This window comes from Mustela lutreola, chromosome 5 (assembly GCF_030435805.1).
Source record: "Mustela lutreola isolate mMusLut2 chromosome 5, mMusLut2.pri, whole genome shotgun sequence".
In the NCBI taxonomy this organism is placed as follows: Eukaryota; Metazoa; Chordata; class Mammalia; order Carnivora; family Mustelidae; genus Mustela; species Mustela lutreola.
This window is the reverse complement of record NC_081294.1, coordinates 72,674,294-72,691,961: the sequence shown is the minus strand read 5'-3', so window position 1 is coordinate 72,691,961 and position 17,668 is coordinate 72,674,294. Positions and strand designations below refer to the sequence as shown.

At 53.8% G+C, this 17,668-nt stretch overlaps 1 protein-coding gene and 1 long non-coding RNA gene across 5 annotated transcripts in view; one reads left to right on the top strand and one right to left on the bottom strand.

Moving 5' to 3' along the window:
• Positions 1 to 3,240: 3,240 nt before the first annotated feature.
• The window catches only part of TCF7 (transcription factor 7), a 31,889-nt gene continuing 17,461 nt past the window's right edge, over positions 3,241 to 17,668 (bottom strand). The window contains exons 4-11 of one of the 4 annotated variants that reach the window (XM_059174578.1): positions 11,403 to 11,514; positions 10,515 to 10,605; positions 8,987 to 9,079; positions 7,360 to 7,479; positions 6,638 to 6,800; positions 6,444 to 6,551; positions 5,937 to 5,985; positions 3,241 to 3,638 (exon numbers count right to left, since the gene is read on the bottom strand). In XM_059174578.1, the coding sequence (XP_059030561.1) occupies positions 3,616 to 3,638; positions 5,937 to 5,985; positions 6,444 to 6,551; positions 6,638 to 6,800; positions 7,360 to 7,479; positions 8,987 to 9,079; positions 10,515 to 10,605; positions 11,403 to 11,514 (759 nt within the window). In that variant the 3' untranslated portion in view covers positions 3,241 to 3,615. The remainder of the gene's footprint in view (positions 3,639 to 5,936; positions 5,986 to 6,443; positions 6,552 to 6,637; positions 6,801 to 7,359; positions 7,480 to 8,986; positions 9,080 to 10,514; positions 10,606 to 11,402; positions 11,515 to 17,668) is intronic. The other 3 variants (XM_059174577.1, XM_059174580.1, XM_059174579.1) reach the window with 3 other exon arrangements.
• Positions 4,710 to 7,172, top strand: LOC131832041 (uncharacterized). The gene is made up of 2 exons (XR_009353899.1): positions 4,710 to 6,046; positions 6,977 to 7,172. It is a non-coding gene; the product is annotated as an uncharacterized LOC131832041 (long non-coding RNA).

The window sequence follows — 17,668 nt, the reverse complement described above, 5'->3', positions numbered from 1 at the left end:
CGTTGTGGACAAGGAGGCCAACAAAGGTCCATTAGTTGCTCCATGCCAATAGAGAGTCCGAGAGCCTGAAGTAGAGTTTCTGGGACAGAAGTGATTGGAATAGTTGGCATTGATGGAGCATAGGAGGAACCAAGGTCTGTTTTGGGTGGTCTGCTTTCTTTCAGGGACTAGTGAATTCAAAGCTCTGGGTAGAGCTGAGAAAATCATGTTAAAGCAGCCTTTCTAACTTCAAAGAAAAGCCAGTCAGCTTTTTTTTTTTTTTTTTTTTTAATAAGGAATTGTTCTTGGTCTCAAATCTTCTGCTTTGATATATAGGCCTGACAGGTCTTTGTTACCCTTGCCCTTTCTAGGCTGTTTTTCTAGAAATGCATTGAGGAACCAGTTTCATTTCTTCTTTGGAACAGTGTAAAGAATCAAGTGTGTTTCCGTGCACTTCTGGCCTTTCTAGCCAGACTTGCAGTACACTCAGTAGAGCTGGGCGGGAAGTAGTGCTTTCAGGACATTCAAAAGGTAGTTAAAGCCAGAAGAGTCTAGCCATGGGGCTTCCTGTATAAAGAGGGAAAACGTATTCCAGTTGAGAGACCTGGGCAGGCCTCACCAGCTTGCACCGCTGAGTCCGCAGCAGATTCTCGGAACAGGTGCAGCAGCTTTGGCAACTACCAAGCCGGTTTGCCCGTTTTCTGGGAAGGGGTAAGGGAAGTTGCGGTATCTTGTCTTTTGAGAGCTCAGAGATGGGGCTCGTTCCTCGCTTGCAGTGAGGTGGGACTGGTGTGCTACTTGAAATTGTATTTGGGGCTGCACTCTCAGTCACCTGTGGCCTCAGGAATGTGCTGGTGTGATCTGGGAGGATTAGAGTTTCCTCTTTGAAGACACTTTTTTTAAGAGGCTGGTTTGATTTTAACCAAGTTGCCAGAGCCTTCCTCTTTCCCCTCAACATTCACAAAGGGTGCATTGTTCCTGTACTCAGTGTGCTCTAAATAAGACACCAAATCAGATGCTGCCAACCCAGTCTTGCATAAGCCTTAAAATGTAGTTTTTGAAACAACTAGGCCAGTAGCCAGAGTGGAATTCTTTAAATGGGACAGATGTCGAGAGAATGGTCTCCTCTCGCACCCTTCCAGAAGAAAAGCAAGTCTGGGATTACAGCTTCCAGTGGCCTACTTTAGACAGACAGTACTCTGGAAGATGACCTTATTTATAAATATTTTTAAACATAAAATCTCAAAAACAACGCCATGCAAATTACAATGCATGATGGTGACCCACTGGCTGACTGTTGGGATACTCTTCTTGCCCAGCCTTTTTATCTAATGTTGGAGTGACCTATTGAAGTGGCTTTTACACCTTTAATGTTCATGATGGGTTTGAGGAGTTAATTGTATTCTTAAACATGATGGAAACTGCTGTTAAAACGGAGACTGTAGATTTATCAAACTGGAGAGGTTTTGTATAAAAATAGGAAGATACTTAAAGTACCTAATTAGCTTTTGGGAGGAAAGGGTGCTATTGAACTGCTCTTTCAAGTTTTCTGATACCAGCTTGGAGAGACTCCAGTTTGCCTCAAAATAGGATGTGTGCTCATGGAATGTTGGGTCTTTTCTCTCTGTGGAAGGAAGATGGGAGGGGAAGATGGAGCCTAGTGGTTGTGTGGGTCTGTGGTGGCAGTTCACAGCCCATTCCCATATGCAGGGTGGCCTTTGCTTGCATCACTTGTGAAGTCCGAAGATTGGGGAGTTTACATGTAGAAGCAGGTTATTAGCTCTTGTGGTTGGGGCAGGGCCTGAGCCTCCAGTAGGGAGGCTTTCTTTCTATAGATTGAAAGTCTTGAGAATGTGTGTCCCATGATAGAGAATAAGCCCCAAGTTTTCTGGCTGTGGGTAACAGTTTATTCCTTAGTGTCAAGTTTTGAAAGAGAAACCCAGTAAAAAGTATCTTTATTCTCATGTTAAAAAAGTTTTTGTTGGATGATGCATTAACAATACAAAAATATTTTTAACACTACAATAGTCCTTTTCTTTCTCTCAAGACTTCTTGCAACACTATACTAGAATATATGTTCTTTGGATTCTGAGAAGCCAGTGGCTAAACTAGGAACTAAAGGCTTTTGTTGAGGGGTGTACGGGTATAGGAACAGCCCGTTTTCTTTGGAATCAGGCTATGTACAGTGAGGGAAGAGGCCAAAAAAAAAAAAAAAAAAGTTAAATTAAAAGTTTTTTCTAAGGCTCAGGGTTGAAGCTTGGCTCAGAAATGGGTTAAAGTAGGCTGTGGTGAAAACCCACTGACTACCACTAGAGGTTCTCTGGACTCTGCTTTGATGGTGATGGTCCTTCCTGCAGGACCATTAGGAAACTGAAGCTGACCTGTTTTGTGCTGGAAGGTAGGCACTGACTGTCACGAGGTTTGCCCTCTCAACTGCCCAAGAGCTGCCTAGACTGACACGGATAAGTAGGAAATGGAGCTGTGACTGAGGGCTTCTAGGAGTAGGGAGGAATGCACACTAGGTTTTGGGCCGTAATTTCTTACAGCTTTTGAGTTCACCCAACCCAATGCTTGGGACTTTGGTAATCAGAGCTTATGGCGAGGCTAAGTTTCTCTTGGAAACATTTCCAAGTAATTTGAACTAGAGCCAGATACGTCTCACTGCCCATACTTGCCTGATAAGGTAGTGTCAGGTTTTTCCTGCTGCCTGCGGTGATAGGCCTAGATTTAACTGTTCCATTCCCTCCTCGTCTTGCAAGCTCTTGAGAACATGGCAAGAGGCTTCTTTCTGGTCCAGCTTAGGAATGATTACTCCTTTTCTGTCAAAAGGGCTTCTCCAGGCCCTTTTGACATAAGTATTGTCCTCTTGAGCACGTGGTTGTGACCTTGCTCAGGTGTTGTTTCATAAACCAGCTCATTAGTCCACGAAGTGTCTGGTATGGGGAGGGTGTGGCAGTGGTGGGGCTGGGGAGGTGGAGGGTAGGGAAAGCAGCTGGGTTTGGGCCCACACATCTAGGACATCTAGAGCAGAAAAGCAGAGGAGGCAGCAGGGGGCATCTGGCCAGCAAGACTGTGGTAAAAGGGATAGATGCAGGCTGCTATAGGCACAAGGGATGCCCTTAATTGATGACACAACACAGATCTCACTCCTGCCACTCAGAGCAGTTGGATTGATGGCCCCAGGTTCAGGCAGAAGTTGTGCAGCCTCGGAAGTCTCCTGGGCCTGGTCCCTGAGAGGGAGGTAACAGGGCCCCTGGCCAGTTTCCATGTGCTTTGGGGCTCTGTCGCTTCCTCTCGGAGGATGGGCCCCTGAAGGCAGCCAGGTGCCCTGTGCATGCTAGGCTGCCTGTCTCTGAGATTCCTCTCGTTGCACCTGTGTACTCTGCAGGGTGCTGGGGAGGGCCTGGGGGAGTCCAGGGGACTGGGAGGCTGAGCGCGGCCGAGAGCCCTGGTGATGTAGGCGCTGGCTCCGCAGGACTAGCATGCAGTTCTGTGGGGAGGTGGGGCAGCAGGAGGTATGAGGGCGAGTCCTGGGGGGCTGGGGACCCGGGGCAGCCTACAGCACTGTCATCGGAAGGAACGGGGCTGGGGCAGCGGCCTTCTCCGGGTAAGTACCGAATGCATTTCTTTTTCCTCCTAGGAATAGTGAAGAGAGTTATCTGTAAACAGAGGGTGAATTCATAGTCATACACCACAACCAGAAAATGCTGTCCTTGCACAGGCCTAGCTGACCTCTTGTCCCCTCTCCCCAGGACTTGGGTGATGTGCCTGTGCCTTCAAACCTAGCATTGCAGTTGTGCTGGGCCTGGCCCAAACCTGGAACAGGTGTAGTACCCAGCACAGCCACAGGGTGGCACAGGAACCTCCTGTGAGCTGGGCTTTCTGTTTTCCGGGGAAAATTATCTCCTAGTTTCGGCCTTGGAGCCTCTGCTTCACATGTTTGTGGGGCTCAGATCTGCATTAAGGCAAAGGGCTACACTGCTTGAGGATTTTTGGGTGGTGCTCAGACAGAATACCACAAATACGCTCCCAGTGTGTGTACATACATACACGTCTGTACTACCCGAATTCCTCTTTGCCCTTGGAGAGGGAGCATGGTGGGCACTCTTGAGGGACTGGACAGTACTCCTTAGAGTTTGTGAATGTAATGCCTAGAGTAGGTTCAGCCCTACCAGACCTGGCCTCAACTTCAACCAGGCAAACTTCAGTCACTTGGTGTAGGGATGTATGTCTTCTTTCACATACACATTTCTCTACTGAATGGGGAAACACATGGGTTTAGTGCTACAGAGCCTAAGTAAGACCCTTTCGCCAGGACAGCCCAGGGATACCCCCTCTTTCTTTCTCCCTACCTCTACAGTCCCCTCATTTCCAGTACAAGGTGAAGTACATGACCACTTGGCATCCAGGTTGTTCTCTACTACAGTCACCTTGGTGTGGAGGGTGTGTGTGTTTTCCCCAAGTTTTTTAGATTTAAGGGTTCAGGAATCCTAACTTGAAGAAGTGAAGGAACTGGTAGACCACGGTGAGTTCTAGGCCTCGTAGCCAGGGGCTCAGGCCACTGATTGGGGTACATGAGATTGGCCTGCTGAGGATCTGCTAACCCTAGTCAGCATTAGGCCATCATTAACCGAGGACCCTGGGCAACAGGCACCAAAACTACCTTCTTGAATCTGCCTGCCTTTTCTAGAACATTCTTTCTTCACCTCATTCTTAGGAGACATGGGCCAGCAGAACATGTGCAGAGTCAGGGAAGCAGCTTAAAGCAAAGGGAGGATGGTGGTGGGGACAAACCCACCTGCACGGACCACACCAATCCGTCTGCTGGTTGAGGCCAAAGCGAGCACGGCATTTCTTAGGCGAGCCAGGGTCTGCTCACAGCCATGCCAGAGGGGCAGAGCAGGGCAGAGGGCGAGCAGGCAGGCAGCAGGGCAGAGCAGGGCCCAGAAAGAAGAGGGAACATCAGTGTCAGCCAGTCACAGATACCCCGTAGGCCCCTTAGGCAGAGGGCCTCTCCATGGCACAGCCAGCCCCCATGGGAGCCCCAGGACCCAGAGCCAGGTTATCAGGAAAGGTGGGCAGCACCTAGCTAGGCAGGAGAGGCAGTGGGAAGAACAGTGGCAGGAGGGAGGGGAATCCTATCAGGTTAGCTCCTCTTTCTGGTTGCAGCACGGGAGCTATGGGAGAGGGGCCCCGGGGAGGCCCTGAGGGCTGCCCACCCCACACATTTCCCTGCCCACTTTATCCAGCTTTTCTTCCTTTTTGCCAGTGCCTACTCTGCCTAACCCCACCCCCACCCCCGTAAGGTGTTTAAGCTGTAGCTTAAACCAGGTGGACAGTTAAGTCCATACCTCAGAAAAAGGGCTGAGGATTCTACCCTGCCTCAGTCCTAGCCTTGAGCTTCCCTGTGTGGGGGCAGGATAGCGTGAGACAGTTGTGGATGTGGAGTCTGAATTCGACTATCAGACTTGGGGCATGAATTCACCCATGGGAAGGAGACTTGAAGCAGTGTGTGGCTTCCTTGAGTCCTCCTTACAGAGCACTCTGCACTGTCAAAATAAATGGATCGGGTAGGGGCGCTGGTGACCGAGTAACAGCCAGGCACCAACTAGCAGGCAGCGTGACTTCTGGCCTAGGCAGGGCTGCACCTCCACCCCCAAAGCCTGCGCGCAGGTCACAGCAGAACAACAGGCTCAGTTTCTGTGGCAGAGGCTAGCGGGGAGCAGGGCTTGCAAAGGTGGGAAGCTGCAGTTAGGCAACACACCAATGTTACACTATTACAGGGACTTCCTATAGCTGTTCCTCACATGTGGGATCAGACTTGTGAGAAGTGGGCCTTGTTTCCAGAGGGCCTAAAGGTCTGTGGCTGAATGTTCTGCCCCTCCCTCTGGGCCAGAGCAGGTGCTCATGGATTGCACACTTGGAGAGCAGTCTCCACTGCTGAGAGGAGGCCTCACCTGTGTTGGATTCCTGGTGCTTTTCCCGAGACCGCCTTTTCTTCTTCCCCTGCAGGGAACAGAGGGACGGATTCTGCTCAGATCTGGGAGGTGGTCCTTTGAGAACTCCAGTGAGTGAGTGGTTGGGAAACCTGCAGCCCAACCTGGCTGTTGCTGAAATTCTTGGGTACAGAGTTCCCTCCTCCCGAGGTGGCCTGGCATTTCTCGGTGGCAGTTTTTGCCAGGGTACCACCAAGGTACAGAGGATGGCACAGAGGCTCCTTCTCCATTTGCCTATATGGCCAAACACCAGGCAAGAGTCCAGTGGGGAGAGTACATCCCAGGGGAAAAGAGGACATGGGCCTACCTTCAGGGGCAGCTTCCCTTGCTTGGCTCTCTTCAGACTAGCCACATGAGGCCTTGGGCCCTTCACTCCACCACCTGCCCTCCTTAACTCTGCCTTTAGGACAGTGGTCTAGGGCATGGCATCTTGAAGGTTCCCCTCCCCGTCCCTCACTGGCCACTCACATAATTGTCCCGCGCTGACCAGCCTGGGTACAGCTGCATGTGCAGCTGCCTCTCCTTTCGGGCCAGCTCATAATACTTGGCTTGCTCTTCCCGAGACAGTGCATGCCACTGCAGTGGGGAAGAAGGGGTAGATGGAGTGTATCAAGGCGTCAGTCAAGGGCCACCCCTACCAGCCCACCTGCCCGTGGCCTCACCCTTCGACCCAAGATCTGGTTGATGGCAGCACTCTCCTTGAGTGTGCACTCTGCAATGACCTTGGCTCTCATCTCCTTCATGTACAGCATGAAGGCGTTGAGGGGCTTCTTGATGGTTGGCTTCTTGGCCTCCTTTTCCACCTTGGATTCTGCCTGTGTCTTCCTAAGGAGCACAAGTCCAGATCACTCAGGAGCCCCCCAGTGTCCACCTAATGCTGCTGCCTTTTTCTAGTTTGTGTCCAGTATGTGTGTGAGTGCATGGAAACTAGGGTTTTGAAATGGTATCTTTTTCAGCTGCTCCAAAATGGAAGATCAGAACTATATAACTCTTCCTTACAGGAATGCTGCAGCTAAGAGAAACATGTTTAAGGACTTCTCAGCCCCTCCCCTGTTGGTTCAAAACAATCTTTGTTCCCCACCTTATCCATTCCCTCCTGCTTCTAAGGAGTGTACGACTCTTGCTATTGGGGTTGTGAGTTCACGCCCCACACTGGGTGAAGAGATTACTTAAATAAATAAACTTAAAAAAACAAAACATTGGTCTTTCAGTGGCAAGAACCACAAGATGGCTTGACCAGAGACTGCCCCTAACAGCCCCTAGAACTTCTAGGCAGCAGGTGTAGAATCTGGTGGGAAGAATGTGTCTCTGGCTGATGAATGGATGGGCTCCTGAGTCTGCTCATTTGTTCCCCTCCCTCCACACTGGGCATCTTCTCACTCACAGGCTCCGGTCATACGGCTGCAGTTCCTGCTTCCCTGAGGGAGGTACGATGGCCGGGTGGGGGATGGCTGCAGGGTGACCAGGTACACCAGAGCCCAGCATCAGGGATGGGTGGGTGAACCTAAAGGCAGAAGGAGAGTTAACACCGAGGCAGGAACGTATGGGCCAGACCTTGGACATCTGGAGGCCCCTGTACAGTACGCAAAGATGGGGACACACCCCACCCCCACTGGCTTGCACACAGGTACACAGATACATACAAACACCTGCTCCCAACAGGTCACACAGACACACTGCACAGATCTGCATGCATGTCATTCAGGGGGCTATGAAGTCAGTCCTGAATAGCTTTGGAATCCGTCCCCTTACCTTACACTGTCACCAGTTCAGTCTCCTGAGCCTGTGACTGCCATGGGAGTCCCCTTCCTCTCCTGCTTGAACCCTCCAGGCCTCTCTTCACACAACACTCAGAGGGACTTTTAAAAACATCTGAGTGCTCTTGGCCACTCCTGCTGAAATTCCCCCATAGCCCACAGAATAAACCCCAGGATCCTCCACAGGACCTGCCCCACTCTGCATGAACACCCCCGCTGAAAAAATCTGTTCCATCTTTTCCCCACTTTTTTCTTTTTTTTTAAAAAATTTATTTATTTGACAGAGAGACATCACAAGTAGGCAGAGAGGCAGGCAGAGACAGAGGGAAGCAGGCTCCCTGCTGAGCAGAGAGCCCATTGTGGGACTCGATCCCAGGACCCTGAGATCATGACCTGAGCCGAAGGCAGAGGCTTAACCCACTGAGCCACCCAGGTGCCCATTTTCCCCACTTCTTCATCACTTTACAGCCCTCACCATCTCCAACCAGTTCTGTTCCCCTTGGCGGCTTTACTCAGGACATGTGACTCTTGAGGAAGCTCTCCCTGTCCACGCCCCTGCCTTGGCTGGGGTCTGATTAGGATTATCCCATCACCCAGAAAGCCCATTTGACTATTAGTGCTCTGTCCATACCTCCCACCCTGGGCTGTGAACTCCAGTAGAGCAGGACATGTCTGCTGAGTTACTTGTTCCATCCCTGGCTTGGGTCAGTCACTGAAGGAGTGAGTGCAATGAAGGGACTCATACATATACACACACCTGTCACTTTGATTTTCTGCTCCTCTGTGGAAACCACAGTGCCCTTGCTCCTTTCTCTGAGCAGGGAGCCCCTAAGGGTCCAAGATTGGAGACACATGGAAAAGGTGGTGCCTCAGCTTGGGCAGAGCTCACGGAATGCCCAGGAAAGTGTGCCTGACCCGCCCTCCAGCAAGGAGGCACAGGAGAGGTGAGTGCACACACACCTGCACTTGGGCGGACTCAGGCATGCACAGAGGCAGGAGTACAAGCACACGTGGGCAGGCACTGTCCCTGGCTGCTCGAGGGCACTTGGTTGCATGGTATGACCTGGGCTTAGGCCTCTAGCTCTCCCACTGGCTTCATTTTCAGGCACAGAGCAGCAGGGGCTGCAGAATGACAGACGGACGGATGGACAGACAACTAGCACAGGGCAAGCACTGGCCTGGGCATGGCCTCGTGTGGGCACTGAAGCCTGGGCAACAGGAAGCAGGAGCCTGGCTGCAGGGTGTGGGACTCACCTGGGGTAGGGGGCGCCAGGGGCTGCAGTGGGGGCAGGGAAGTGCTGTCTATATCCGCAGGAAGGGGACAAGGGGTAGAGAGGAGGACTGGGCCTGTGGTTGGGAGAGACAGCTGTTAGCAGTCCGGCTACTGGCCAGATGTGGGGACAGACTTCCCCACAGTGCTTGGGTCGGACCCATGGTGGGCAGGGAATCGGTCTCTGCCAGGACTCTTCCAGTGTATGTATTGGGCATCTGCCACCAGAGGGCAACCTGTGCTGCTCCTGTTCTCCTCTACACACTTCCACTGGCGCCCTAAGGGGCAGAAATGACAGCTTTCTCCCAGGATCCAGCTCAGGAGCTGTGCCTCCACCCCCGTCCCCCAGCTCACCTCTAGCCTTATTTCCTGGTCAATACAGGGCTGACATCTGCGTTAGGGCTTCTGCATCCACTGTTTAAATGACTGGACTATTTTGCTCCCCTTTGGATTCCTGGTCTCCCTTCAGGCCTTGCTTGGCTATGTGACCTTCTCTCCTGAAAGCCCTTGAAATGCTGAGCTGGATGAGGCACCGCTCTGGGCTTTTACAGCCCCCAGCGAAAGCACTGCTAACACTGCCCTATAATTGTTGGGGGTCTGGCCTGGGTAGTGCACTAGGGCGATCAGGTGCTGAGAGGGCAGGGGCCTGAGGTTGGCCAGCCCTGCCTGGCCAACTTCATAGGTATTCGTAGGTGGAGTCCTGATTGGTATTCAGAGTGGAGCACTGTCCGAGGAGAATCTGGAAATGGAGTGAGAGCTGAACATGGGTAAAGAGCACATGGAAGAGGGCAGGCAGGTGTCAGGTTGGGCCTCCGGCCTTCCCTTCCTTCCTGGACAACCATGCTTTCCTGCTGTTGGGTAGGACTGCCCCAGCCCAGAGAGGCTGCAGACCTGTCCACTTCACTCTGTGGTTCATGAGCAAAGGGCCAAACTAGCCTGCTGAGACTCCGCTCCAGCTGAAGACGGGCCCTTTGGCCCACAGTTGGGCCTGCTGACTTAAGGTTCAGGCTGGCTTTTGCTGGCCCAGCCTTTACAGACTCTAAGGCTCTCTAAGCCCCTGGCACCAGAGGAGACAGAGAGAACTCTGCTCTTCAGGGAGCTCAGCCAAGGGACCAGTTGGCAGGAGGTAGGTAAGTAGAATGTATCTCTTTGCACACCACGTGGCTGAAAGGTAAAAGCCTATCTCATAGCCATTCATATTGTCTTTGCCCCCTCCCTGCTCAGGCAGGTCTCCCTTTTCTTCCTTACCTATTCTTACAACCCTGGGCAGCTCGGTGTCCCCCACCCCACACCACTCAAGGCAGAGTTCAAAGTGTGGCAGACCAAGACCAGAAGCCAAGTGGAGTGCACTGGGCCATCTGGGAATTGGACAGAACTTCTGGCCAGCCCCTGGTACCGACAGAGCTGGCAGCAGAGTGCTGGCAGAACAGGATGGAGGGAGGTGGTAAATGACAGGGCAAGTATGGGTCTCACCAGCGCACAGTGCCCTCTTCCCACCAGGCCCACACTCACCAGCTCACAGTGTGGGGGAGTTGTCCCATGCTGCCTGAGGTCAAAGAGTAGAAGCCAGAGAGGTCGGGGGTCTGCAGAGGCCTGTGAACTCCTACAGTGGAGAGGGGCCGAGTGAGTGACGTAGCCTGACCTGGAAGCTACTTCTGCTAGTTACTGCATCCTAGAGCCGCCGGTGGGGCCTCTAAGATCTACCTCCATTTGCTACAGGACCAGACATACTGGTTTGTTCAGGATTATGCCACTGTGATGACAGTGCTCCGTTTACAGGGCAGAGACTGGTGACTACCCTTAAGGACACTGGCTGGCCAGGAGAAGAGGTGGAGTCCTTTAGGAGTGGGAAGGCCAGGCCTCACCGTGCCCCGGTCCACTGCTGGTCTTCACCTGGGGTCTCTCCACTGGGGACTCCGGTCTGGCTTTGTGTGCAGGAGGCAAGCCCCCTGGCCTGGGCAGCCTGGGATCCACCCACCCCCTCTGCCTCCCCAGGGTTGAGTCAGCATGTTTCCCACAGCCGACAATGGCTGATTTCAGAATGACTTTCCCTGAGGCTGAGGTGAATCAGCCATCACAACCACCACTTTCCATTTTCTCACTGGGGGGAGGGAAGGATTCAAGTTTTACTGTCCTGAGCTTTACACAAATGCCTGCTCCCACATCCTGGCATTGGGAGGCCACTTGAGATTAGGCTCCTCCCTGAAGCCTTCCAAGTTTGACCTGGCACCACCTGCCCTCAGGCTCCCCATCCATCTTTCTCATGTTTTCTTTGGGCTTTGAGTTTGTTCAGTTCCAGGTCGTCCAGTTGTAAACAGGACCTAGTCCCTGGACTCTGAAGCTGAGGAGTTGGCCCCAGGCTCAGGGGCTGTCAGGTCCTTCCCCTTCCCAGATCCGTACCTTGTTTCTGGCTGATGTCAGCTGGTGCAGGTGTAGGGTGTGGGCTGCTGAAATGTTCATAGAGAGGAGAGAGTTGTGGGACGCTGTGGGCTGGTTGACTGGCCTTGTTGTGCTGAAAAATGAGGGGGGGGGCGCGATGTGAATGTGAGGAGACCCAGAGGAGGAAGGCCCAGGGCTGGGGGCATACATATAGACAGAGCCTCTTTTAGCTGTGCGGGTAGCCCAAATGTCAAAGGAAAGTGGGGGTGGTTAAAACCACAGGCCTCGAGGAGGGGGCACCACTCAAGCCGTGCTATGTCCAGTGGCCCTGCCTACGGCCCCCAGGCTTTGCTCAAGCAGCCCTCCTACCTAGAGAGCCTCTTGGTTTCTGCACACTCAGTTCCAGGAGGCACATCTCCCCTGTCCAGGAAATTCTCCCTCTGGGTCTGAGGCAGTCCTCCCCCTCCCCCAACTACTCCTTCCTCCCCCAGTTTCTCTGAGGCCCTGTGGCTTGTCTGGGGGCTGCTCATGGCCTCCAGCCCGACATCAGGTAATGGTCTCAAGACCTGGCTTACCCCAGGACAGCCAGGAGTTTTCTTTCTTCCTCCTCCAGCCCCCAGACTCAGGGTTCTGAGTCTGACCCACTATTCCACCTCAGGCTTAACAGGATTTGTTCGCACAAGAAAGGCTCCCATCAGCCCTTAACTCAGAGCAGGTGGGCTAGATAGAGCCAAGGCTCCCTCCAGGGCCAGCCCACTCAGCCCCCACACTTCCTGTTTCCTCAGCAACACAGGACTCTTACTTTTCACACTAGTCACATGGATCTGTCATGAGATGACTCACACTGGGGAAGGGGGCTCCCCATGCGAACACAGCCACAGGGAGGTGCTGCTTGGGGCCAAGGCACAGCTCTGCATCTCCCCAGCACACACCTGCACAAGCCAGGATCCTGGAAACATCATCTATCACTGAGGCTCAGCTTCCACTTGGAAAGTTCACCTGTGGGGATTCTGCTGGCTAGGAGCACAGATAAGTGACTTTTGACTCATGGCACAGAAGAAACACAGGGACATCTTGGAGCAGGAGAGTAGTGAGAGGTTGTGGCCTGGGCTCCTTCCCACCCTGTGGGTGCAATTTCCCACTGGGTGAATTCAGCCAGACTCGCCAACACTTCTGGGCTTCAGTTTCCTCTCCTGTGCAATGGATATTCATGGTCCCTTCATCACCAGGTCTGGGGAAGCTTAGGGGAGCTCATGGAGAGGAGGCCTGGCACAGGTCCCCCCCGCCCCCCAGATTAGCTAGCTGTTTGGAGTCTAGGGTGAGGCGAGAGGGGAGGCCAAGTATGAGCTGCACCTTAGCCAAGATGTGAGGCTTCCAGGTAGACACAAGCTCACACACCCACCGGCAGCAGCCCTGGCTGCCCTCTCCCCCACACTCCTGCCTCCAGGGGAGCTTGAAGCTGGGCTCCCAGCTCAGGACTCGGGGAAGGTGCTGACACTGCCACCTCTTTGGTCCCCTGCTCGTTCATCTGCCCACCGGGAAAAGCCTCACATCCCAGGACTCATCAGCCTGCCTTCTGTCGTCAGGCACATGGGTTGATGTCCCAATAGCGGTGGCACCACAGCCCCGAGGGAGCACCTCTAACTAGAGCCCTCTCTTGGTTTCCTGGGGCAGATCCGGGAGGGTCTCCACTGTGAACCTGAGGAGGAGCTGGCTGGCCTGTTCAGATCCTGCTTCTAATGTGTGTGGCCTGCAAGGACTGACCACAGAATCTGAACATCAGTTTCCTTGGCAAATGGAGAGAATCACAGGGTTGTTGTGAGGGTAAAGCCACACAGTACCCAAGAGCTCAATTCCTCAGGTGCTGTGTCACAAGGAAGGAACGTGCAGGAAGCCCCTCACCTGCACAAAGGAAATGCTCCTCACTGTCCTTCTCTGGCCCTGCGGTGCTGACCTCTCTGGGCCAGTTTTGGTCTGAATTTGCCAGAGGGGATTTGCCTATGGATGGAAGACTCATCTGACAGCCCATTGGCAACCTCAGTCCTGGAGGCCGAGGACTGGGCCGTGGTGTCTCCAGGCCTTGGGTGTGGTGATTTTACCGTTGCTGTTCTATGGCAAGGCTTTCTGAGCAAGCTGAGAGGCTCATGCCACACTCAGGCTTTCTTTATCTGCAGCACTGATCCCAGACACAACTGGGACAGCGCGCATGTAGGAATGAAGCAGAGAATGTAGGCTCCTCAGGCTTGCTGACAAGGGCTGGCAAGAGAGAGGAAGTGGGCTGGGGCAGCTATGGGCTGTGAGGACACCTGTGGAATCCTTCCTGTACGAAGTGCCCGCCACATGCCAGGCATTGTGCCAAGCTCTCCACAGGCCCAACCACATTCCCACCAGGGGACCGACGGGCTGCCATTTCTTCTGGCTCTAAGTCCTCCCTGAGCCACCAGCTTAGGTCTCTCTCCCCTTTGCTGCAAAACACAGCAGAAGCCCTCCCCATCCTTGGCTCCTATTCTTAATTCTCGGGCTCCCTTTCAGCCTCACCATCCCTTGGCACCATCACTTCACCAGAAAGCTGCTGTCAAGGTCCCCAGCATCTCCCACACTGCTGAACTCAGTGCTCAGCCTTCCTTTTACCTGACCTCTCAGCAGAACTGAACACAACTCATTTCTCCCTCCTCGAAAGTTTCTTCGCTTGGCTTCCAGAATGCCACACTCATCTGATTTGCCTCCAAACTCATAGGCTGCTTCTCTGTTGGCCTACTTTTTGGCTACTCCTCTTCCTGACCTAACCCAAGATGGGCCCGTGGCTTTCCATTTCCCCCTCATTCCCAGAGTGCTCTCATCCAGGGTCACAGCTTTCCAGGTCTTCATCTGATGACTGACATTCTGATCTCAGCCCCTGCTTCCTCTGGGAAACTCCACTCCCCAAATGCCTACTCACCACGTCTACCTGGAAATCTGAAATGCTGCCCAAACTCAGTATGTCCAAAGCAGAGCCTCTGGTTTTCTTCCCAAAATGCTGTTCTCCCTCTTCATCAGTGAATGGCAACTCCCTACTTCCAGTTGCTCAGATACCTTGGAGTATATCCTTGACTCTCTCACATCCCATCTCCAATCTGTCAGGCCATACGACTGGTATACTTCAAAATAATCTAGAGTCTGCTTCTTCCTCCTCCCTGTCCCCAACTCAGTCCAAGCCGTAGTCACTTCTCACCTGGATGACTCCAGTGGCCGCCTGTCCCCCCACCAATCCTCCATCCAGCAACTATGTAAATCAGATCACAGCACTCCTGTGCCTAGAGCTGCCAATGCACTTAGAAACATACAAAGCACTGCAGGTGCCCACTCCCTCCCTCTCTTCCCTGCTCACGCCCAGCACTTCCATGTGCGCTTCAGCCTCCAGCCTCCTCCTCCAGTTGGTCCAGTGATCACTTTTGGGTGTGCCACAAGGTAAAGTGGGCTAGGGAGCCTAGTTCGAAGGCTCTCTGACGTTTATATTAACCTCCTCATTACAGGATCCTAGGGCCAGTTTGCCCCTTGAATAACGACAATGAGTCTCGATTACCTTACTGATCACAGATGCAAAAATTCTGCCTTCAAATTTGGGGGAGCAGTGGCTGAGGGAGGGCCTGGGAAGCTTCCTGGAAGCCTCTGGGGCCTTTTTATCCTGATAGGTCCCCAAGACAGTGGTAGCCAGACATCATCAGCCCTGACCAGGCCTTATGACAGACAGGGCCACAGCTTCAGAGCCCATTCTCTTGAGAACCTGGGATTCTGGTGGAAGGCATTCCACCATTCGCCACTGAAGGGCACAAACGCCTGGAACCCTGGCTCAGTAGGTGGAATGAACACCCTCCACAGGTCCCTCTGGCCTGGGGGCTTTTGAATGTAAGCTCCTGCTTAGAGAAGGCCTTGCCATCTAGGCCCAGACTCTGGCTCTTGGGCCCCCTGGAACTGTAAGCTTGGCTGGTAGAGTGGGACCCATGGAAGGAAGACCCCAGAGTCTGGGGTCCAAGGTGCCAGCTTCAGAAAAACAGTCTCAGAGTCCCACTCTCCCAGGAAGGGGGTAGGGTGGGTTTGCTCCAAGAGAGGAAGAGGGTGGCCGCACCCCCATCTCTGGGGAGGGCTAGCTTTGGCCAGGAAACCACAGAGAGGCATCTCAATTGATGGAGGACCAGAGCTGACTGTCCTAGGCCAAGCTGGCTAAGGCCCAAGGTGCAGCACAGCCAGGCCCAGGAAACCCCCGAATCCAGCTCAGCCTATAGCCTGTGGCCTGGGATGCATGTGTGAAACAGGTATTGAGTGGGGGGTGGGAGGTAGGAGGCATTGCCCAATGGTCAGAGGGCTCATCCTGTCCACTACCCTTCACTGGGAACTGGGGAAAGCCTCTAATTAAAAAGGAGTCTGCAGGGGCACCTGGGTGGCTCAGTGGGTTAAAGCCTCTGCTCTCGGCTCAGGTCATGATCCCAGGGTCCTGGGATCGAGCCCCGCATCGGGCTTTCTGCTCAGCGGGGAGCCTGCTTCCTCCTCTCTCTGCCTGCATCTCTACATACTTGTGATCTCTGTCTGTCAAATGAATAAATAAAATCTTTAAAAAAATAAAATAAAAAATAAAAAGGAGTCTGCAGCCAAACCACAGCGGGGCAGGAGTGGGGCAAAGAGCCTGCTATCCGCTGGAGGCCGTGGGATGGTCAGGGCTTTAGAGCAGGGCACTGAGGGCCTGGCCAGTCCTTCCCACATTGATGCAGGCTGCCCCTGTGCCTCACTCCCCAGCCCCCTCATGTCTGTGCTGGTAGCCAGGGGGAACCATCTGGCGTAGGGCCCAGTGCCCCATACCCCCCTCAGCCAGTGGAACGTCCCGCTCCATGGCCTCAGCACAAGGCTGTCCCAGGGCCAGGCCGCCCAGACAAGGTGGGGTTGCCTGGGGCCTGGGATGTGTATGGGGAGCCCTATGACTGGAGCTGCCCCCTCTCCTCCCTCTGATACTGACTGCCCAACCTCCACAAGAAGGGGGCAGGCCTGGGCGGACTCTCCCCACCAGACCCTGAGTGTATGGGACGGCACAAGCTCCTCTCTCTCACCTGCGGGCAGAGTGCCAAGCACGGAGCGGCCTCCTCAGTATTGCCCTTCACAGCGTGGTACAGTGCCTACACAAAAGACTCAACAGCAGCCCGGACTCCTTGTTCAGGACTTTACCTCTGCCAGCACACCCCACTGCATACTCACACACACATGCACACACACACGCACGACAGGTCCAGGACTCGGAGACCCTGGGGCTGGGAGGCCGGGTCTGCCACAGCCTGAGCAGAAGCCATCCTTCCTGCTGGCGTGTGGCTTTTCCTGCTTGGCACCCTTCCGTCTCAAAATCCAGTGTCCCAAAGGTGGTCATCATCTCTGGGACACGTTCATTAGCCCATGACTGGAAACTCCTCACTGTGCTGCCTTAGCATCGCTCCTCTTGTTGAGGAGCCTGGAGCTGGGAGGGGGGTCCAAAGGCAGGGTGGGACAGAAGGTGGTGGAAATAAGGGACCCCGGGGCAGGTCTCCTCTGCTCTGAGGTTGATCTGGGGCCTGGCTGGGCTGCCCTCCCTCACCCCCTCACCCCCCTACTTCCTGCAGGCTCAGGTGAAAAATAAACACAGTCGGCATTTTCCCTGCAGACCGCAGCGGTCTGCTTACAGGCCACGTGCACCCTGAGAGCCCTTGCCACCGCCAGCAGAGAAAACTCCCTCGCCTCTGACGGTTGACTCTGAAAACCCCCAAATGCTTGAGCCCCACAACACTTTCCCAGCGAAGAAAGTTGCCGCTTCCTCTGGCCTCACGCGTGGGGGTGGGGAGTGCGTGAGGCCTGACCAGGCCTCCCAAGCAGGCCTCCCAAGCTGGCCTCCCTGTGGCAGGGACTGTGCCAGGACACATGTCCCCTACCCCCTACCCACAGATTCTCCATTGATCACTACCAGCAAACACAGTCAGTCAGTGCATATCACTGAGCGCCTGGGTGCCAGGCCAAAAAGATGTTTCGGGATGAGGGAAAAGCATTTCCTAATGGTAAGTGGGCAGCTACCATGTGGCAGGCGGAGTTCTGAGAGCCCTCCAGAGTGTAACTCCTAATAGGCTCAACAACGGCATAAATATTCTCTTCATCTGACAGAAGAAGAAACTGAGGCACGCTGAGGCTGTACAGCTTGCCTGAGATCCCACAGTAAGTGGCAGAGCTGTGGTGCTACACACCGTACAACAGAGGCCTATGGTTCTCAGGGACAGACCCAGGGGCGCAGGGTAGGGGGC